The sequence below is a fragment of the Mirounga angustirostris genome, unplaced genomic scaffold (assembly GCF_029215605.1).
Source record: "Mirounga angustirostris isolate CCGP_5_RB_7025 unplaced genomic scaffold, mMirAng1.0.hap1 SCAF_3, whole genome shotgun sequence".
NCBI classification, from domain to species: domain Eukaryota; kingdom Metazoa; phylum Chordata; class Mammalia; order Carnivora; family Phocidae; genus Mirounga; species Mirounga angustirostris.
The window spans coordinates 170,939,904-170,963,537 of NW_026991711.1; the positions used below are offsets into that span (position 1 = coordinate 170,939,904).

The 23,634-nt window shown below is 34.6% G+C and overlaps 1 protein-coding gene across 1 annotated transcript in view; it reads right to left on the reverse strand.

Annotated features, from left to right (window-relative positions):
* The window catches only part of LOC123838506 (receptor tyrosine-protein kinase erbB-4), a 950,771-nt gene that overhangs the window by 346,131 nt on the left and 581,006 nt on the right, over positions 1–23,634 (reverse strand). The window contains exon 3 of the mRNA XM_064585840.1: positions 14,203–14,389. Coding sequence (XP_064441910.1) covers positions 14,203–14,389 — 187 coding nt within the window. The remainder of the gene's footprint in view (positions 1–14,202; positions 14,390–23,634) is intronic.

Sequence of the window (23,634 nt, forward strand, 5' to 3'; positions counted from 1 at the left end):
GAACACAAGTCCTAAGCCTCATGTGGTTACTGAGTCTGGAAGCCAAGCTGACTCTCTCTCTGCAGGTGCCTCGCGCCTCCACTGTTTTGACAGCACAAGCTTTACATCTGTTTCACACACTGACAGAGACCCAGCCGTGCTCTAGCGATTGAGCTACCAAAAACACTATTAGCACGAGCCTGCCCTTTCCTTAGAAGTTCAAGTTCCCAAGCAAACAATAAGTAGGTCTTTTAATTATTTTTAAAAGCCCCAGAAAATATCCTTTAAAATAGATCTTAGCCATTTAAAATAATCATCAAAATATCCTTATTGCAAGTTCAGCATGTGAGGAGGGGTGAAAAAATATACTTTGTATTGTTTCTGCTTATTTAGAACTAAATATGAAATATCTAGGCATTCAAATCCCAGGATTTTTTGTGTGATGGGGATTTAAAAGGAAGGAATGATTAATGAGTTTCAGATACAGTATAAAAGTAATCTCTGGGGAAACACATTCTTAGCTGAATTGGTAGCTCTCCCCAGCAGAGACATTTGAATACTTTGAGAGGAACTAAGAAATTAAGAAATGAACAGAAATGAATAGGATTTGCTTGGCACCACTGGGAGACCTTGGCTTTAACTCAGTATTTAAAACCAACTAAATTGGTTTTGTTGCTCAGCTCATATTCTTTTTTTTTTTCCTCCTGAAAAGTCATCCAAAGGTTTTTTGTTTTGTTTTGTTTTCCTGAGGTTTCACCGCCTTAGCATGGAAGTAAAACAATTTATTAAAACAAAATGGATCTACCTTTAATGACACATAGCTAAATGTAAATGCATGTGGATATCATTACTTCAGTATGTTGTTATCCCTGTGCTAGGAAATAAATACACTCTGAACGATTAAACCCTAATAGAGGTCCCTATGTATCCACATGGAGTTGCATTTTTAATTAAATGCTTGAACTTCAGCAAAAATGCAGTATCATTCTCTGCTGATTTGGAAGGGTTAATGTCATCTCCTCACTTGTTCTAAGGAAGTTGAACACTAAGAAAAAGTGACTCACACTTTCCCTTAGAACTTTTCCAGAAGATAGGCAGCAGATAGGTATTATAAGTGATAAAAGAAAAGAAGATAAAAAAAAAACTAAGAAAATTTGCCTTTCATTTCAGAACTGAAAATTCATTGCAAGAGGTATTAGGTGATTTATCTAAGGTACAAGTGGGATCGGAATATGAATCTTCTGGTTGCTAGTGAGATTAGGCTTTTCTAAAATCAAATGCATCTGTCAATAAAGAACCAATAAAGAACACAGCTTATATAGATGTGGCAAAGATGAACTAAAAAACTTAATACTCTTAAGTACTATTACTCCATTGAGAACTATATAAAGAAGGGGGAAACAGGAAGGGAACTAACATCTATTTTGTGCTAATCACTATTCTAAGCAATTTGCATGAATCTTTTCCATTCAATTCTCATTTTCAGATGAGGAAACTGATGGATAGCACTTAACTGTTTTGACATTTCCCTTGTCAGTTGTAGTACTAGTATGAAATTTCAAATATATCAGGTTTCAAAGCTCAGGTTTTTTTCTACTTTTTCAGGCTGTTGGGACAAGAAGAGAGTATGTTGATACATTTTCACATTCTAGAACATACCTTCTCATCCAGACCACACAGGCTAGATATGAATTGTGACAATAAATCCACATTCTCAAGCAAAAGTTATATTTTGGGATCAAGAAGGTTTCGATTTTATTTCTGAGCTCTATTTTTGTTACTTTGCCCTCCCCCAAACTATTGTGACTTTAAGCCCAAATGTAGAGTATGTCTTAGGTACAACAAAAGACACTTAATTCTCTGTGATTGTTTTACAATTTTTTAATGGGTGAAAGGCAAACCCGAGAACTATAAATGGCAACAGAGTTGGCTCTTAAACAAACATTATAGACATGTATGGATTTTCCTTTATTTTCCCCTTGCATCTCACTAATTTTATGGCATTTTTTTTCAAAGGACTTTTCCACAGTACAAACTAGGTGGCTTAAGTAGTCATTTGCAATTATAATTAGATACATTTTTCAGGAAGAAAACCATTTGGGGGCCTGTCATTTTATATTTATCTATACATGTGAAATTTAGAAACACCGTATAATTTCGGAGCTTTTATTTCTATTAATTTGAGGACTGTATATTACTGTTTATTTCTTCTTTAAAAATCTAAGATTATAATTCAGAAGGAAAAATGTTTCAAGTCTTCTCTGGTCCTGAATATCTTAGTCATATTTTAATGGATTAAAATGTAAATGAGCTGAAAATTTACACTAAATCTCTCCCTGATTTAAATTTAAATCAGACATCAAAATTGACACAAGATGGCTCAACAAATACTATTAAGTTTTTAGTATTCTTCAATATTTTACATTTAATAATGAACCAAATCTAATGTAAGAAGCCACTGTGCATTGTAATACATATTAAATACATAAAACAATTGGATAGCTACTTAAATTATGCAGATGATTTTCAATGAAATCACAAAGGAGTTGATAACCCATATTGTGACCTCTGATGTATTTATTTTACACAAATGATATTTAGATTTTCTTAATTTTTAAGAGGCACTTGAACCAAGACACTAATTCTTGATTCACCCCTTTTCCCTGAGCACCATAGGCCTGCATTTGAAGCATGATACAATTTTAATCACAAAGATTTATCATTATGACATGTAATTTCTAACTACATGAAATGACAATGTAATGCATAGGTGTGAAATTCAGCCACACATTCACTATGTGAAAAGGACAGCAATAACATAGGCTGCTTCCCTGCTTCATTTCATTTTTCTATCCATGCTACATAAAAGATATATCTATAGATATGCCAAGTACTGCTTCATTATCTTTTCCATATTTCCCTTGCAAAACGTACTAAACTGTATTCTTTGAGTGACACTATAAAGCTCATGTCACATTTCATTGTATTTTGTAGATAAACGGTAAATGTGGATTACAATTGAGTTACACATGAACTCCAGAATTTATTTTGTTTCCTTTTCTTCTAATTAATAAATGAAAATGTATACTCAATCACATAGAGATTGACATATAACTTTTTAAAAATCTTTTAAATTATTACCTCCCTCTAGTTCCTTGAATAAAATCATATCTTTGGAATAATATAATAGAAAGATCACTAGACTAAGACAAGGACAAAAAGCTTATCTTGACAGAACACACAACTTCTAGAGCTATATCAAAACGAAATAAAGCACACCCCAAATACAGTTATTTATCTGTTCTTTTGCATTCTAGTATTAATAAAGGAAAGGTCATCAAGTCAATTCCCAATTAGGGCATTTTATTTAATTCTGCTACTCTACTCTTTCATTTTAGTTTCTAATATCTATAGGAATAAACATAAATAGCCTCACAAAATACTTTTCAATATTATAATAATTCAACCTGGTTATTAAGCAATATGAATCTCTTTTAGAGTCATTTAACTCCTTAGGTAAAGTATCTACACTAAACAAAGTCTCATTAAGAAATAAAATGGTAGGATTGTGCTGAAAAAGTAATACCTGGATCAGATCAGTCATTTCATAGATTCTCACCTAATTAACATATAGTAGAAGATGAAAAAAGATGTGTCATGTGATCTACCTCCTTTTCATAATCTCTATAACATGGTGACACAAGGAAAGTCTGGAATTATACTACCTGGCTTCAACTTTGAACTCCATAAATTATTGTGTGCTCTGTAGCATGTTACCCATCATTTCAAAACTGCAGTTCTTTATCTTCAAAAGGGAAATAATCACAGTAACCTATTAAATGGGGTTATTATAAAGATGAAGGAAGACAGTGTTTGGCTTCTACATAGTAAATGCTTATTAATTATGGATATTAGTAGTAGTAGTAGTAGTACATATATCCTGGGCTCTATTATGCTATATGTATTTTTATTTTCTAGATTTATTATGCTAAAAGGAGTACGTAAAGAAAGTCATTAAAACAAAAGGCACACAGACTAAAACAATTCTAGTAATACATATAGTTAAAAACTAGAATATATAGGGGTGCCTGGGTAGCTAAGTTGGTTGGGTGGCCACCTCTTGATTTCAGCTCAGATCATCATTTCAGGGTCCTGGAATCAAGCGCCCCTCCCCACCATAGGGCTCTGCTCTCAGAAGGGAGTCTGCTTGAGTATTCTCTCTTTCTCCCTCTCCCTCTGCCTCTCTCCCTGCACACCATCTTTCTCTCTCTAAAATAAATAAATAAATCTTAAAAAAAAACAACAACCTAGAATTTATAATAGGATTTTTGACTGGACATCACCAGATACATAATCTACATAATATAGAACAACCCCACTAAATATTAAAACAGAGTGTTTAGAGAATTTGGTAACACTAAAATTAAAATGTAATCTTTATTATGTCAATAGTTGCCAGAATATGCCCATTAAATATGTCATTAAATATATAATTAAAGTTTGAAGTCTCTTTATTTCATAGTAGATAATCAAAAATGCTTTTTCTCATATCAGCTTTTTTCAACATTATTGATACCACAAAATCAAACCTCTAATTTGCATCTCAGAGCAAATGAAATTGGGTAATTTGAATGGTTTTGGAAGAAAGAAAATGTTACGGTTCACTGTTTTTCTTTACTTTTCTCAGTAAATATTCCTCAGAATTTTTATGGTTGTAGGATTTAATAACCAAAACAACTTGACTTAGCCTATAAGAAAATTATAGCTAAAAAAATATAAAACATATTGCAGAGAATAGGTCAAAAAGTATTAAAAGTAGGGCAAGGGAAATATTATGAGAGCTACAATAACAGAGAATTGTATTGAACTTCTAGGGAGACTGGCAAAGAAGATCCAAGTAAAAACCCTCTTTAACCTCTGATATCCTATGGCAATCCTAAACTCTAGTTGATGTCTATTACTAAGAGAGCAGAGTTTAAGAGAAATTCCTAGAATAAGCAATTTTTTTTTTTTTTTTTTTTGCTTTTGAACTATATTTTCATCTCTTTTGCCAGTGGAGTCAATAAATCAGATAACTCTCAGAAACAACAACAGAAAAAATATATAAATAATTCAAATTTCCAGGTTAGTTTATTACATCAAAACATGTTGAGCCATGGCAATTTATATTTATTTATTCCCTGATAGATACAGATGAATGGAAAATTCCATTCATCATTTATGAAATATTGGCCATTTCTATTATAATTTGTTTGATCTACTTCCACAGTAAACAGTTTCACCATTACAAGTACAGCTATTTTCTAGAGAGTTAATAAGGAGTTTGTTGTATCTCTATTCCCTTTATATATTACTATATTTTATCAATTCTAAAATGCATTTTCCATATTTAATATCTCTAAAATCTTGATTCATCATACAACCTTTTACATTTCTGTTGGGCTTTCACTTTTTCTCTTAGTGTGGCCTGAAAACAATAAATATTTCTTACAACTGATGGTGACTTAGATTTGATGAAGTATGGTAGACATCTGTTTGATAAAACATTTTATAGAGGAATTTCTTTTGTGACTTTCTTGTTATTATATAAATATTGTGTTATGAATATGAACTTTCAGTGTGGAATAGAGACTCCTAAGAACCTGGGCATTATTTATGCCAGAAAGAATCCTCAACAGATTTTCAATATAGTTTCTCTGCTAAAAAAAAAAAAAAAAAAAAAAAAAATTATAATCTCCTGATCCTTATTTCTTTCAATAAAGTCATTTAAAAAATAGACATTGGGACCTATTTATAACTAGGTACTTATATACTGTGGCAACTGAAGATGAGAGTAAAAATCTCATTTTTGAAAAGTCACATTTCTTTCTTTTTTTTTTTTTTAAAGATTTTATTTATTTATTTGAGAGAGAGAGAATGAGAGACAGAGAGCATGAGAGGGAGGAGGGTCAGAGGGAGAAGCAGACTCCCCGCCGAGCAGGGAGCCCGATGCGGGACTCGATCCCGGGACTCCAGGATCATGACCTGAGCCGAAGGCAGTCGCTTAACCAACTGAGCCACCCAGGCGCCCGAAAAGTCACATTTCTATCAAACAGAAAATCTGTTACAATAACCAGAGCTTAAAACACATTAAGAAGCAATGCAGCTTACTCAAATATAAGATCTGGTCAAGTACCAAATCATAAATGACACATTTTATATCTTACAATTTGATTATATAGGCCTAACATGCTTCCAATGATCATAAAAACAGGCTGTTTCTATTATTCTTACCAAAAGCATACTTCTCAAATAATAATGAATAATATTCATTGCAGGAACTGCATTTAATGCTATTTTCATAATTTATAATTTAATTTTCACAACCATCTTACAGAGAGTTCCCATTATACTCATCTAAAGATGAGGATACTGAGGTTTAGAAAGTTGAGTAAGAGGATTTGAAGGGAGGGGGTCTCAATCCAGCGTCTATGTTCTGATTCTCCATGGTATTCTGCAGGTAAATATCCTTGCCTACTGCCCTGGGTTCAGTAAAAGATGCTGTCCCTTTAGTGCTGCCCTAATATGATCACTATTATGATCTCTAATATTGATCACTGCATGTGGCCATTTAAATTAAAATGAATTAAAAGTAGATAAAAGTAGGAATTCATTTCCTCCAAACTAGCTACATTTCAAGTTCTCAGTAGTCACATTTGGCTACTCAATTGTGCAGCACAGATTGAATATTTCCATCATCACAGAAGGCTCTATAGGTCAACTGATGCTTTTGAAGTTAAAACAGATTAAAATGGAGGCTCTTGACCCTATGGAAATGCTTGACTATAAATAATATAATTGAGGAAAATACTTTCCCAGTGCTTTCACATTGCAGTTGGTAGGTAAATATTTGTCAGAAATATAATATTTACTGAGAGGACACAGATAGGTAAAGCTAATTTAGAATAACTCATACCTCAGCACAGTGTCTTGAATATACAAGTGGAAAAAAACAAAGCTAACAAATATTTGAATTGACATCACTTTCCAAAAGAATCCTGAACTTTTACCGGTAAAATTGAGCCTATTAATAAATGTGAGTTATGACTAAGAGTTTAGTAACCTTGATTTTTATTTATTTTTTTTAAAGATTTTATTTATTTGAGAGAGAGAGAAAGCATGCGAGAGAGAGACAGAGCACAAGCAGGGGGAGGGGCAGAGAGAGAAGCAGATTCCCTGCTGAGCAGAGAGCCAGATGAGGGGCTCGCTCCCAGGACCCTGGGATCATGACCTGAGCCGAAGGCAGAAGCTTAACCGCTTAACCGACTGAGCCACCCAGGCACCCCAGTAACCTTGATTTTTAAAAAAGTCACAGTTGAATGGCAGTGGCTATAAAACTAGTTAATAGATCTGATACTTTTAAATAAAATCCAGTATATACAATATTGTCATTTTGTGTGTGTGATTGTATTTTGTTGTCACCTTACCACCATTTTTCATAGGTACATTCATGATGTATTCAAATATTATACAACAATTAAAATCAGAAAGTTCTTTCTAAAATACAACCTTAAGATCTTCTGTTTAAAGTCTGGATTATTTATGCTTATAGCCAAGATAATGTCCTGGGATGAGGGTGAGGAGGCAGATATTATGATACCTTAACTGATTTCCTTGAAGTGAAATCATGGACTCATGGACTCATGGTGATCACTATCAATTTCCCTTACTGCTTCTGGGACCCTGAGGAGCAAAGATTCTCCTCCACTTTCTAAATGTCAAAACAAGCACATTTTCCCAACAAATGAGCTTTAAGAAGGGAGTTTTTTGACCTTGTATGTTTTCTTTCCTTAGAATATGTATGCTTTCTCTCTTAGGAAAGGGAATCTGCAGTTCTTGGACTATCTTAGGGACAAAAAAGGATGATGACAGAGGTTTGAAGTCTCAAGTAGGGAATTTTCCTGAAAGACTTCCACAATGCTAGGTTTCCCCCAATATTTTTCCTAAAGATGCTATAGGGATTAAAAAGAATGTAGTTCAGAGAATGGGATGCCTTCAGGATCCCTGAATGGGACATAAATCAACAACAGGGCTGCTTTTTTATGACCTGAGCAGATTATCCGAGTATTCACAACTAAAAACATGTAAGCTAGAGGAGGAGGAATTATTCCATTCTCTGAAAATGCCATCTCATCCCTTATTGCTCCAGGAACAGTATCCTCTCTAATGAGTGGTACAGCAGGAGAAGAAATTCCCATTTTTACCTTCATTCAATTCCATAAATTCACTAATCATTTCTCCAAAGCTAAGAATGAGTCCTAGAAATTTGCTGCAATGGCCACTCTAACCGATCTCACATTTAAAGTATTTACTTTCAAATAGGTTTCTGTTTTACCTAGACACAGTATCATTATAATTTCCCTTCTTCTAGTTAATACACACTCTCTGACATGGCAGGCAAACAACCTTCTTTGAAAACATTGATTAGAGTATCATTTTTAGAAACTGTGGACCTGATCTAAAAATGGATGCCTTCATAAGTATGTGCCACTCTTCACTGATTCCATCTGTCTCACAGGGTTTTCACTATAGGTTAGTTTTGATCAAATCATCTTCCAAGTAATGTATCCTTAAGCTAGGAGTATTCTTGGAATCATTTTTTTTTCTTCTTCAGATATCCACGCTATGCTGAGTAGTTCTTCTTATGTAAATATTAGCAGCACCTTTGTCAAACATTGTATTTAACAACAACCGCTGGACTAGGCTAGTTGAACTCACTCAAACATTACTAAGACCTTTCACAGAACAGTTGAAAAATGCTTAGCAACTCTAGTGTCAGAAAACGAACTCAGAATGAATATGTCTCTTGTCTAGGTCAAGGCAAATGTCAGGGCCAATGAAGGGTGAAACATGATGATGGAGATTTGAAACGAAGGGCTGGGGTAACAGGTGCTTGACGTGAGCACTGAAAGACAGGAGAGAAGTGCTATGAAGTACCAAAGACAGGATCACACTGAGAGTAGACAAAGAAAAGCCTCAGGCTTCTCCCTGCCAGAGAAAAAGAGCCTACACATAAAATAGCTTCAAAGTGGCATCTGAAGAGACACTGAAATTTGGAGTATCTTTTTGTCTACACAAGTCACTTTTCAAGGCCCCAATGAAGCAACAGGAACCTATTTGAATATGCAGAAACAGGTACAATTGTTTTGTCACTGTGTTGGCACAAAGAAAAGCTAAGGACAAAACAATACAGTGAAAGAAGATGAAGGTTTCCTAAGTATACTCTACGTGAAAGGGGCTGTGGTTGACAAGTTCTCTACTTTATTTTTCTAATGTCTATAATAACATCGTGAAGTGGAATTCTCAATTTTAAAGATGAAGAATCTAAGTCTCAGAGAGACACTCAGACTGTAAGTGGTGATCTGACATTTGAACGGGTTTGTTTTGTTTTGTTTTGTTTTTTTCTGATTCCACACCCATGGTCTTTGACATACATTGAGTTGACTGCAGATGGCCTGTCCATTTCAATGTTAGGTGATTTACTTGACTGTCACTGAATAATGCTGAAGGGGTTTGAGAAATTTAAATGTTGTTACATCAGATGTTCTATCTCCTGAACTAAGCATTTCATTTTATTTTTAGTCTACTAGAACTCAGTAAACTTAATATATCCTTCCATTATTACTGAGGGCTCCCAAAAATAACTTCAGCATTTTACTTCTGTTTAAAATGTTTGCTTGTCCACATATCAAATAATAATCTAATCAAGATGATACAGTACACAGTTAACCAAATAATTAGAATAGTCATAAAACATTAAATAAAGGTACTAATGCAAGAATGTGTTGGTCTGAAAATATGGAGAGTATTTGGCTAATATTTGGAAAACATAAATTGTATATTGGTATCACCTCAAATTTTACCTATTCAAAAGAGATATTCTAATAATTCATAAAATTAAAATCCAAATATTTAAGGTGAAATTTGATAAGAAAAATATACATATTTATGTAGTAAATTTGTATTCAGGTTATCATCATTATAAATAGAATATGAATAGTAGAATAGATACGAATCTAGGTATTTCCCAAAGATTCCTTCATATCTACAATATCACATATAGATGAGATTGTATAATATTACTCAGATGAGGTAGTTCTATAAATTCCAGAAAGGAGAAAATAATAGTTTTTGTTGTTGTTGTTGTTGTTTGGTTTTTTGGGTTTTGGGTTTTTTTTGCCCCATATAATGACATTTAGATTTTGGTCAGGCAGGTAATTAAATAAGTAGAAGCTTGTAGAATTAAAGTTGTAAATATATTAGATGTTGATTTGAATTTAGAATAGGGATATTTGGTTAAGAAGGATCTTATAAAAATAAACTAACATCATGGGAGTGATTAATAAAGCCACAGCCACGTGCAAGTGACCTTAACAAAGGAAGTAATGAATTCTCTCCAGCTCCGTAGTCCTCTGGTTCAGTAATGTCATTCTCAATGGCCTCAAGAAGGTTACATGCCTGATGGACACATTGATGGAAATATGGTCTCTCCCCTGACCAGAAAAGGATTACCCAGCCTACCACAGCACCTAGGGATTGCCAAGACAAGTTCCTTACTCCCCTTTAGATTGTGCGGCATATCTCTAGCCTGGGGACCTGCCTCTTCTCCACTCTGTCCACCTCACTGACAATGAACCAGGGAAATGTGACAGAAAATATGTTTGTGTTTCTTGTTTTTGGGCACAACCAAAATGAAAGTCTCTAAGTAAGATCTATAGTAATAACTATAGTCCAAGCAATAGCTTTTGGTGACCATCAAGCTAATTAATAAGAATGTGTAAGGTCGAAGTTAATTTATATCTTTGTTAAGTGGCATCCAACCATTAATCCTTATATCTGACAGTCTCAAGTTAATCATGTTAATCGAACATTCCTTTTCACAAAGATAGAGTTTACAGGCAACAAATGTAATTAAAACAAAAAAAAAAAGGCATATTATTCTAGGGTCAACACTGCAAAAAAGATTTCAGGAAAAACAAAATTTTACATATATATTAAATAGATATATGAATTCATAATCTCAAAATTATTTGTTACAACCTGCATACTTCCTACCTGACAAGTAGTACTTGTTATTTACCTTATTGAACGTGTTTAAAAATAAAATTTTGCTTAGAAGGAAAATTGACCATGATTATTATTGTCCCTGTTATGGTTTACCATTATGCAAAGTTGGTACCAGACCAAATGGCAATACAGAAGAAAGTTTACTCCCAGCATCTTGCTAACCTCCAAGCTCTTTAATACCCACACGTTTTCAGCCAGGCTCCTAGTATGCTCTTTTCATTCTCACCTCAACCTAAGGAGTATTTCTCATCATCCAGTCACAAATTCACCTGTTCTCTGTCCCATTCCTTCCCTTCTCTCTAGGAGATGATAAATGAATGAAAATTATTTAGATCAAGTAAGTGAAGAGGTTAACTAGATATCATGCTATTGGCTCTTGGTAACATATCTTTAATTAAAAACAGACAGTGTTTCTTAAATTTTTGTGGCCATCAGAATCATGGGGGGATCCTTAAAATACATATTGATGGGCCCTACCACAAGAGTTTCTGGTCCATTAGGTCTCAGATACTTTATCTGCATAAATATCCCCCAAATTTGCATTTCTAACAATACCCAGGTGATGCTGATGCAGTTGGTTCTTTAAGAATGGGGTTAAATTTTTATTTTATTTTATTTTATTTTTATTTTCAAGAACCAAGTTAAAATTTTAATTCCCTAGGACAGTTAAGTAGTGAGGTATTTGGCTACTCCAGCAGGTATTCTATTTCCCTTCATATTTTGTAAGACAGCCCTAAAATTAGGGCCAACCCTGGAGCCCTACACTTAATATAACCCTAAAACTGTTTTAAATTTTTATCAACTTGCTTTGTATAACACATAAACAAGCAAGATAGAAAAATTATCTTTCCAAAACACAAAAACAATCTTATCTGAAGTGAATTGCAATGTTTGTTGGTTACTTTACTAGGTTACCTAGAACACTCAATTCTTTAAGATACAACTATAGAGCAAATTTCTTCCCCAATTCCTCTTTATATGAACAGTGAGGTGTCTCCTACCCTTCCTCATATATTCTTACACACAAACAGAATCATGCTTATTGTGTGACTTTCGATTTTCAAAACTGGAGTTACACTACTGATTTCAATTATCTAGAGTAAGATCAATGATGCTGGACTGATGTTCACATGTAATTCTCAGCCACCTAATAAATATATTAAGATATCTGGACAATTTCCAAGTTGTCTAAATTTTCCATCATTTATTTTACTTTTCTTTATATTCAGAAAGAAACTAATAACTCTTGAACAAACACATTTTTTGTTCTGAACAATCAACTCATTCTCTTAGCCACTTATTAGTTACTCACTTCTACTTACTTTACACACACACAAATATTATAAGACCTTCTGGCAGAATATGGAATAATGTTCTTGAAATAACAGTGTTGTATTTTGGTATGACACAAACTGTCACAATCATAAGCAATCATGGTGTGAGCTCACTCAATAAATAAGGTATGTTTAAATGTGGCATAATTTTGATTAAATAACTTAAAAAATATTTGAGTAGTACTAATGTTAAATGTAAAAATAAATAAGATAGCTCTTTAAAGATTGATTTTCTGGATGAAAAGGTTGTTCAAATAGCACATATTATGGAATAATAACAAGTATTATAAAAAGTTTAAAAAGAAATGTATTCATTTTTTCTTTATTATAAATAGAGGAAAATCATTTAATAAGACATAATTATCCCTATGCAAGTTTTAACTGGATTATATTATTTTTAGACTCTTAACTTCAATCATTCAATTTCTCTCTATCCATTCCAGTTCTAAAATTCTTCTTCCTATCATTACTTCCATGCAAGTAGCAATTTAGTCAAAAACCCTACTCTTCAATAAGGAAACTATCTTTGAAAGGAAAGAACAAAAAAAGTAAAATGTTAATGAAGGAATCTATAAATTCTGAATAATTTGCATTTGCCATTATGCCATCAGTTCTATAGCAATCATGTCCAAAATAAATAACATAATCAGTATTCCTTTCTTCGTCCAAAATATCTAATTTTAGCTTACATGTCTGGCTAACTATGAAGCTATTTCTAACTTAAGATATTTTATATCCACTATGAATTAAAGAAACAAAAATTTTAGTAACCTGACAATATCAATGTTATTTTTACTTAGTATTTTGAGGCAATACCTCTAAAAATTGTAATTTTTTAATGTCAAGAAACATTACCACTGAGTGGACTCAAACACACAAAGAATCACTATGTATTTTGATGCAAAATATAAATCATAGTAATGTAGGTTAAATTAATAGTTTAAACTCCTTTATCCCACTGTGAGATGATAATTAATTACTAATTAGCAGTACTTGACTACAGGCACACATAGCAAAACTCATGATTAGAAACCTTGTACCAAACCTCCTACGATAGCCTGTATGAGCTATGAACTATATGGACTGAAAGGATATCTGCAGGAATGCCAGGACCAGCTTACAAAACAAATTCCTACAAAGTGTTGTGTTTTTTTGTTTTTTTCCAGCAAGATAATAAGTTTAGGTTGTTAGCAATTCCTTTTTCGAATCTTAGGGGAAAAATCACTGATGGTATTGAAACATTCTGAGAAAGAATTTCTGATGGCATTGAGTGAGTTACTGAATAAAATAAATCAAAACTAAATTAGTAAATCAAGGTACGTTTTCCAAAAATAAGGGGCTGTGCAAAAAACTAGATTAGTGGAACTAGATATAAAGGCTTGTGTATTTACTGAGCTCTAACAAGGGTGAAGGTTGTGGTGTTATTTATTGCAGAGATTTGATGATATGGTCCACTGTTCACCTGAGACCACCAAACATAGCATTCTTAAACCTGCTTCCTATCTCAGTTTTCAGCCACTGAGCATTTCCTTAGAGTGCACTTCTGTTCAGCTGAGATACAGTATTACGGTATTTTTCAGACCGCACTTACAATATCTGTAAATAAAAGCAAGGGCATCACAAGGCATTATTTCCCGTAAAATGAATAAAGACTAGATATTTAAATGTTTTATAGTGTTCCTCAGTATAACACATACTACAGTAACCTTACACACATATGTGTATGTTTATTGCATTAAATTGATAATGAGAGCATATTTGCAATTTTGTATATTTTCCTTACCTGTCAAGTTCTTCAGTCCAAGTTCCTGAAGTCCGAAGTTCCCATCTTTTCTGTAGTTTAAAAATACTGCCAAGGCATATCGATCCTCATAAAGTTTTGTCCCACGGATAATGCGTAAATTCTCCAGAGGCAGGTAGCGAAACTGATTAAGAGCTACTAACACGTAACCTGTGACTTCTCGAACAGACTGAAAAGAAACAAACAATGGCCTTTGTTAAAAAAAAATTAGAAATTATTTGTCAGTACACTAATTTCCACATTATATTGTAAATAATTACCTTGGTAATATAAGAACACAAAAGGTTAGAATCTCATTTTAAGTATGAACTGTACTCTTTAAAAAAGTCATGAATGGGGCGCCTGGGTGGCTCAGTCGGTTGAGCGACTGCCTTCGGCTCAGGTCATGATCCTGGAGTCCCGGGATCGAGTCCCGCATCGGGCTCCCTGCTCGGCGGGGAGTCTGCTTCTCCCTCCGACCCTCCCCCCTCTCATGCTCTCTCTATCTCATTCTCTCTCTCAAATAAATAAATAAAATCTTAAAAAAAAAAAAAAGTCATGAATGTACTTATAGTAAAATAATGGATTTTGTTTTATGAAACATTCTTCATAGCTGGGATTTGAATATAATTAAAGGAATAAACATGTCATTCTTTGACAGATGAAAATGAGGTAAGAACACCTAGCCGTCAACCAGAATTTTTATAAAACGAATTCATAAGCTTATCGCAAATAAAACAAAGCTGCATTAGTCTGTAGACTATGGGACATATTTTATTTATTTATTTATTTATTTATTTATTTATTTTTTAAAGATTTTATTTATTTATTTGAGAGAGAGAATGAGAGAGAGAGCACACGAGAGGGAAGAGAGTCAGAGGGAGAAGCAGACCCCCCGCCGAGCAGGGAGCCCGATGCGGGACTCGATCCCGGGACTCCAGGATCATGACCTGACCCCAAGGCAGACGCTTAACCAACTGAGCCACCCAGGCGCCCTATGGGACATATTTTAAACTGCTATATTGATGTTTAATGCTATCATATCAAAGACAGTTAACTTGTATGTCTCTGGGAAACACAAATATAAACAATATGTATTAAAGACTGATAATGATCTCTAATTTAATTACAACCACAATTTCTTATAAGATTTTGTTTATTTAAGAGCAGAGAGAGAAAGAGCGAGAGCATGAGTGGGGGAGGGGGAGGAGGTGGGAGAAGCAGACTCCCCGCTGAGCAGGGAGCCCAATGATGCAGAGCTCTGTCCCAGGCGCCCCTACAACCACAATTTTATTTTGACTGTCTATTGTTTAATATAGTATAAGTTAATTACTTGTAAGTTTGTAGTACATTTTAAAGCAAAAAAGGTCACAAAAAAAGCCCTTAGGTTTCATCTAAAGTTACAGTTTTTCAGTAAAATAGGCAAGATTGTGACAGCTATGAGTATATGTATTAAGGTTTTAAAAATTAAATATAAAAAATTTATATATGTGTATATATATGTATATATATATATAAAATACAGAAGTGGTAAAATATTTGATGTTACTTTAATGTCAATTTCATGTCAGTATAGACCTATTAATTTTGATGTCCCAGTGCTCAGTCCTTGGTACTCTCTTTTCTATCCACTCTCATTTCCTTGGTGACCTTATCCAGTTTCAAGGTTGCTGATCTCCGAACTTTTACCTCCAACCTGTCCCCTAGACTCTAGACTCCTATCTAACTGCCTACCCCACATCTTCACCTGAATGCCTAATAGACTTTTCAGATATACCTATCCAAATCTGAACACACATCTTCCTTGTCCCAACCTTTTAACAGCCTTTCTCATCTCAGTTGAGGTCAAGCCATCCTTCCTATTATTTAGGCCAAAGTTTTGGGGTCATTCTTGACTCCCCTCTCATCACACACCAAATGTAATCTGTCCTATTTGTTCTACCTTTAAAGTGAATAGGAATTGGGTGTCTGGGTGGCTCAGTTGGTTAAGCGACTGCCTTCGGCTCAGGTCATGATCCTGGAGTCCCGGGATCGAGTCCTGCATCGGGCTCCCTGCTCGGCAGGGAGTCTGCTTCTCCCTCTGACCCTCCCCCCTCTCATGTGCTCTCTCTCATTCTCTCTCACACAAATAAATAAATAAAATCTTTAAAAAATAATAATAATAATGATCAGGAATTGAACCACCTCTTATGTCAACCACTGCTATCATCTGAGCCATCATCATTCCTTTATCAAAATTACTGCAATAGGTCTTCCTGTTTCTATTTCTTTTGATCCCTTATCATGTATTCTCAGTTAAGGCAGAACCTGATCTTTTTTCTTTTTTTTTTTTTTTTTAAGTAGGCTTCATGCCCAGCATGGAGCCCAACTGAATGGATGACCCTGAGATGAAGACCTGAGCTGAGATTAAGAGTCGGATGCTTAACCGACTGAGCCACCCAGGGCCCCAGACCTGATTGTTTTTAAACATAAATCAAATCATGACACTTCAATTCTTAAAATCCTGAAACATCTCCCTAGTCACTCAAAGTGATAGACAAAATTCTTTCACTGATGAGTCAAAATCTATCTGTTCTGCCCAATGCAGCAACAACTAGCTAGATGTAGCTACTGAACAATTGAAATGTAGGTGGTATGAATTGAGATAAAATACACTCTCGATTTCAAAGATTCCATGTTGAAATGATAACATTTTAGATAAATTGAGTTATATAAAATGCATTATTAAGGTTAATTTTTAACCTTTCTTTTTACATTTTTATTATGGCTACATGGAAATTTAAAATAATATTTTTATGGCTATCACTATATTTCTGTTGCACAGTACAATACTATATGGTTTGGTCATCAGTTCTTTTTGTAACTTCTTTTTTTAACCGTCTACTTTTCTCACTCTATTCCAGTTTTGCTGGTTTCCTTGTTCTTCTAACATTCCAAGTGTGGTCCTACCTCAAGGTGTTCACTATACTCTTAAAGGCCTGAGTTTCTTTCTTTTTTTTTTTTTTTTAAAGATTTTATTCATTTTTTTGACAGAGAGAGACATAGCAAGAGCAGGAACACAAGCAGGGGGAGTGGGAGAGGGAGAGAAGCAGGCTTCCTGCCGAGCAGGGAGCCCGATGTGGGACTCGATCCCAGGACCCTGGGATCATGACCTGAGCCGAAGGCAGACGCTTAACGACTGAGCCACCCAGGCGCCCAAAGGCCTGAGGTTCTTTCCCTCTTGTTCTCTTTTTGGCTAATTTCCTCACTGCCTTCAAGTTTTTTCTCAAATCTCTCAAACCTCAGTTGAAGCCAATGATGACTAACAGTCCTCCCACCTTTTCCTGCTCTAACTTTTATTGTCTCTATAGTACTTCTCACCTTTAAATTTACTATATAGTATATATATTTATTACATTTAGTATTTGTAGTCTGTTTCTCCCTTTCTCAGAATATAAGCTCTGCAAGGGCAAGCACTTTAATTTGTTCATTCATGTCTCATGTACCTACAACAATACAGGCACATAGTGAAAAACCAATAAATATTTGCTGAGCACTCTGGCTTTTCTCTGGCCATATCTTCACCCATAGGCAAAGTCTACAGAGTCAAGAAAAGTACCCATCTGGAACCTGCATTCCTTTTCTCCAGAGAAGACCAATGCTCCAGATCCCTGTGATCCCAGAATTTCATTCCCAAATTGCCCCAATCCCTCATCTAGAGCCTGTGATATCATCTTTCCAGTTCTGTCCCCCAGTCAGCAGACTATGCAACCAACATGCATACACCTAGCAAGGATGGGTGGTCCAGGTGCAGATGTTTGAGTGGAGAGTGTATGGATGCTCGATGTACAGCCTAAGTGTCACTCTGCTCAAAGCTTCCTATGATACTGGACAGAACTGGTTAAAGGAGGGGCTGAAGGCTGGAATCCATCCCTCTCCATGTCACCACACTACAGAGGAGTTCAAAAATTCTAACATTTCACCCAGCCATCCAAGTTATTATAAAGATACTTCTGTCAAAGTGGGGGGATAGATCATATTTTAATAATAATTATTTTATTTATAATAAAGAATAATGACACAAAATATGTAGATCTTCATTTATACTCTCATCCCAGGTCCCACAATTCTTAGGAATGAACCTGCTAACACTAATCACCTAGAAAAGTTGAATCCTAATGGAGCAAAGAGTCCATTCAATGGATGAAAGGTCCAAAATGGATGAAGGGTCAAGGAACCTATGAAACTATTCATGTCTGGTACTGGATTGGGAACTCTAAGCCATTATTCCTGGGGCACTGAGAATTGTGGATTAAAGGGATGAGTTCTTAGGGGAATAGAAAAAAGAGCTGAAAGGTCAACAGTAGCATGCATTGTTTGTATACCACATGTGTTTGAAATTGCACTTGCCTGGAATAGTCTATCCCTACAAATAGAGTAGAGCCTTACAAATCCTCCTTCAATCACTGTGTCAGTGGTTGAACTCTAATCCCTTTGTGTTCTTAGAAGAGAGATCAAAAACATTTTCCAATATCATTTGGTCTAAAAAGTAAAATTCTTTCATTCATTATAAAGGTAATTTATCCTTTAACTTGTATACAATAATTATCAAGTGCTCTAAAGTACAATGATACACAAAGATAAACATTGGGGATAGAGGATGTATTATCGATCTTTTGTCTAGAGCATGTCATAGTATCCATTCTTCCTAACACACTCACCATTAGTTCCATCTTCACTTGGGAACTGACTCTAATTAGACTCTTAGAATAATGGTAAGAAATGTGGGCTCAACTGCCAAGCAAAGCTGAGCTCAAAACACTTCACACTTACCAGCCTTCACACTTACTGACTTTGTAGTCTTGTTAAAATTGTTTACCCTCACTGAGCCTCAGTTTCTTTATTTTAAAATAAAAGATAGCAATAACTCTATTAAAAAGATTTTATAAGACACTTATAAAAAGTGTCTAGGGAGACCCAGGTGGCTCAGTCAGTTAAGCCTTCAACTCTTGATTTCGGCTCAGGTCATGATCTCAGGCTCATCGAGCCCCGCATCAGGCTCCATGCTCAGTGTGAAGTCTCCTTGTCTCTCTCCCTCCGCTCCGTCCCCTGCTCTCTCTCTCTTTCTCTCTCAAATAAATAAATAAAATCCTAAAAAAAAAACCCAAAAAGCTAAAGAAAAGTGTCTGGCAAATAGTAAGTGTTCAATAGATGCTATTGATTACAAATATTATTATTTCTGATAATAGCCAAAACTATCTGTAAACGATCTGATTTGAAATAAAAATAATTATAACTTTATTACAGAAGAACCATTGGCTTTAATCTTTGTTATGTAACCTTTATATCTTTTTTTTTTTTTAAGATTTTATTTATTTGAGACAGAGAGAGAGAGAGAGAGAGAACATGAGCAGGGGGAAGAGAGGCAGAGGGAGAGGAAGAGTGAGAAGCAGACTCCCCACTGAGCAGAGAGCCCAACCTGGGGCTTGATCCCAGGATCCTGGGATCAGGACCTGAGCCAAAGGCAGATGCTTTACTGACTGAGTCAACCAGGCGCCCCCCCCTTATATCTTTTTATATCTTGCCTCTTCAACTTGTAATTTATTCCTAAATTACAGAACTGGTTCCTTATACTGTTTCTGTGTATGTTATAGCCTTTAGTACAGACTCTGGCACTGAACAGACATTCAGTAATGGCTGTTGAATGAAGTAGAATTGAAAAGTAGAAAACAATGCTTACGGTCTTTTTATATATTGTTTTCCACTGAAAATGATTTTATGAACTTTCTGCTAATAAAAACATTGAACAACATAATCATGACTTGTGCCCAAGGACCACAGTGGTAAGTAGAAATCATCAGAATGCCCCACCAAAAAGAAAATCCTGACTCTGGTTCTGGCTCAGTACATTTAGTTCCAGGAAACTGCCTATTTTGTCAACTGAAGAGTGAATACCCACCTAAAGACATATCTCTCTCCTTCTGTTGTAAGTTTCTGCTGTCTGAAACTGATTGATTTCCATTGTCAATGTATGCTTCTACAGCTGCTTTGTTCAAGAAGTGAATATAATTGAAGATCATTAAAGCCTTAAATGCTTCAGAACTTTTCTAACCCAAGGGATGATTTGTTCTGCTTAGGGCATTTGATGATGGAAACCAAAAAAATGAGGAAAAAAAAAAAAGAAATTTGACCAGCTTCCCATACTAGCAATATATCCATATGAGCAATAAATCCAGAAAAAAAATACATGGTTTGCTCTAAAGAATAGAAATTTATACTGTTCTCCCATAAAATATTTCAAGAAAAAATATGAAATCTGAAATTATAATGTTCCCAGGATTTTCAATGGATGTCATTCAATCAAAATTAGAAGAGATTGGACTGCTTCACTGGGCTTTACCTGCAGATCATTCAAGAAAAATCAATCTTTATTTTTAAATCTCTATTTCATTTCACAATTCTTATAACTGTTATTTTTTTTGTATTTGACACAATTTCCTTATTCTTTTATTTTAGTTGGTTCTAATTTGATCCTAGTGAGAATAGTAATATTTCCTTAAATGTTCCTTCATCCACTTAAGATTTAAGTGATTGCAATACCTCATGATTCCTGAATATTTAATCAGTGTTTAGGAACAATGTTATGCACATTAAAAGCAATTATACATTCTTGGCTACGTGTATAAAACTCTGTCTCCTCAACATTTTTCCTACTCAAATTATGTATCAAATCCAGGTTTGTTAGATATTTTCTTTAATCATCCCTTTGAAAATAAACCTATTTACTCTTGTTAACACCTTCTGCAGCAAGTCAAAACAGTTCTGAATTCTTAGCTTCTTCCCCAGTGTCTTATGTACTCATACCCAATTAGGTATCATCCTCAAATAATACTAACATACTCCATCAGTCAAGACCTCCACAAATAAAAGAGTGATTACTTATAATCAGTAGACTTGAAATTAAATCCGTAGTATTACAGAGAAGAGTAGGGAGCAGAGAACTATGGAAGGGGGGGAGGAAAGCCCCTCTGCTGGTAATGACTATAGAATTTATGTGTTCTCTGACAGTGACAAATGTAGTAGCAAATTGTAACCTCTCTATCACTAAGGTTTTCCATTAAGTTTCCATAGGCAATTAATTTCTATCCCTGCCCCTTACAACAAGACTGGGAATTTTTAAAGTAGAAAACATTCTTAACTATGACATAATATTAAGAAATTTGCTGGGAAATAATTAATAAGCATATAGCAAACATTACATATTCCTGCTGCATGTAGAAATAGAGATCGACTGACTGTATACCTCATTCCCATGTGACATCTCCAAATGTGATGGCATATTTGGCTTTGGAGTCTTGCTTTCAGTTTTCCCCGGTTCCTTAAAACTCCAGGGATTATGCTACCCTGGCAAGCAAAGTCTGATCTGATTAGATTTGGGAAAATTGAGAAATGGGAAATGTCATGTACCTGACTGTGGTAGAGTTGAATTCATGCTCATTTTACCTGGCATGAAATAACACTGGGGGAGGGGGCAAAGAATCTGATCCAATTCTTCCCAGCAAAACTGCTAACTCCCAGCCATCACTAGCCAGTCTTTTGGGTGCTAGTGCTATTACAATCCTTAACTTCCTAAGAATCTACAGGCCTTTCATTCACCATCACTGGCCACTTAGCCAGCTCTTAACCCTAGTAGTGAACACTTTAGTTCAACTGAAAAGAGGACAACTTAACTCTCCCAAAGTTATCATCTTTTTCTTTGTCCTTTATATCTGTCTTAGCTGGCCAGAGAGTTCTTAACAGGCCCCTTTCAGGCCTCCATTCCCAAATGGTCCTTCATCTCCTGACCTAGCTCAGTTATATCCCTGTATCATAGACTTGTTATATCAGAGTTAGTTTCCACAAGTTAAATAGGGAGCTTTTGTAGATTCATTTACATAATCATATACAAATCTCAATTTTAAGTGTCTCTATATTAAAAAAATCTGTACTGTTAAAAATTTCATTTCTCTTATAATTTAAAATATGTGTGTGTGTGTGTATGTATATAAATTTTTCTTTTCCATGTGTTTATACAGATCGGTCTACATTTTTAAACCTGAATTCTAAACTGACACTCTTTTACAACTATTTAAAATATAGTATTGAATTCGTTCTTTTCCCATCAGATATACACATTAAGCTTTAGTGATTTAGGGAATTGAATTTTAACTGAAATTAGATACACTGCATAAATGCAAAATAGTAAGAGTATCTGGAGACCTTTGAATTAAACTTTGATTAATTATAGATACAACTTAAATCAAAAAGAAATTATTAGTTGTCAGCATTTTCATACAACTGAGCCTACACATGAATTAAAGTGTAATTTTTATATACATTGTACATGTGATGAGCATTTTCCTCCATAGAAAATCAAACTGCTTAGGGCAATGCAGTCCATTGATTAAATTTGGATGCTGCAGTCTGACAGGTATTAGTCTGACTTTTGTCTCCATTACTTATTGACCTGCACAAGTTATTTAACCTTAATTTCTCTTCTGAAAAATAGGACAAATTCCTTCTAAGTGCTTAAAAGTTGAAGATCTTCAAAAAATGATCAATTTCATTATACTTTTATTGTTAGTATAATTATGGCAAATATTTTGTATAGTTTAGGATTGGGAAATGATATGCAAGCATATATATATTTGATATTAAAATTTATTAATTAAACAATTGGTGCTACATAGTTCATAAATGTGTGGACACAAGTCAGATTGCCTGTTATGGGCTCAACTGTGATCCCTCAAAATTTATGGTTGAAATCCTAACTCCCAGTATCTCAGAATGTGACCATATTTGGAGTAGGGTCTTTAAAAAGGTAATTAAATTAAAATGAGGTCGCTAGGATGACTTTAATCCAATATGACTGGTGTCCTTAAAAAGAAGAGGAAATTAGAACATAGACATACATACAAAGAAGACAAGAATATTGATGTTCAAGTCTGTGAGAAAGGCCTCAGAAGCAAACAACCTTGTTGACTTCTTGATCTCAGATTTCAAGACTCCAGAATTGTGAGAAAAATAAACTTCTCTTTAGGCTACCTGGTCTGTGGTATTTTGTTATGGCAACCCTAGCAAATAAATACACTACCTGGGTTCATATTCTAGCATTTAGCAGTATTATGTTGGATGAATTATTTATTCTTCCATGCCTCAGTTCTTTCATCTCCAGTACGGGGATACTAAGATCACAAATTCTCTGGATTATTCTGAGAAGTAAATCCTTACAAGTTACATAAGAAAAGATCTGGCTTACAGCAGGCTCTCAGTATTAATTGTCATTGTTTTTTCTGAATCCAGAATCTTTACTCTTCTTCAATACACTGCCTATACTGCCTAGGATATATAAAACTGTGTTTCTCTATGTCTCTATGTGTTTCTCTATGTCTAAAGGAATAACTGCATATCACCAAA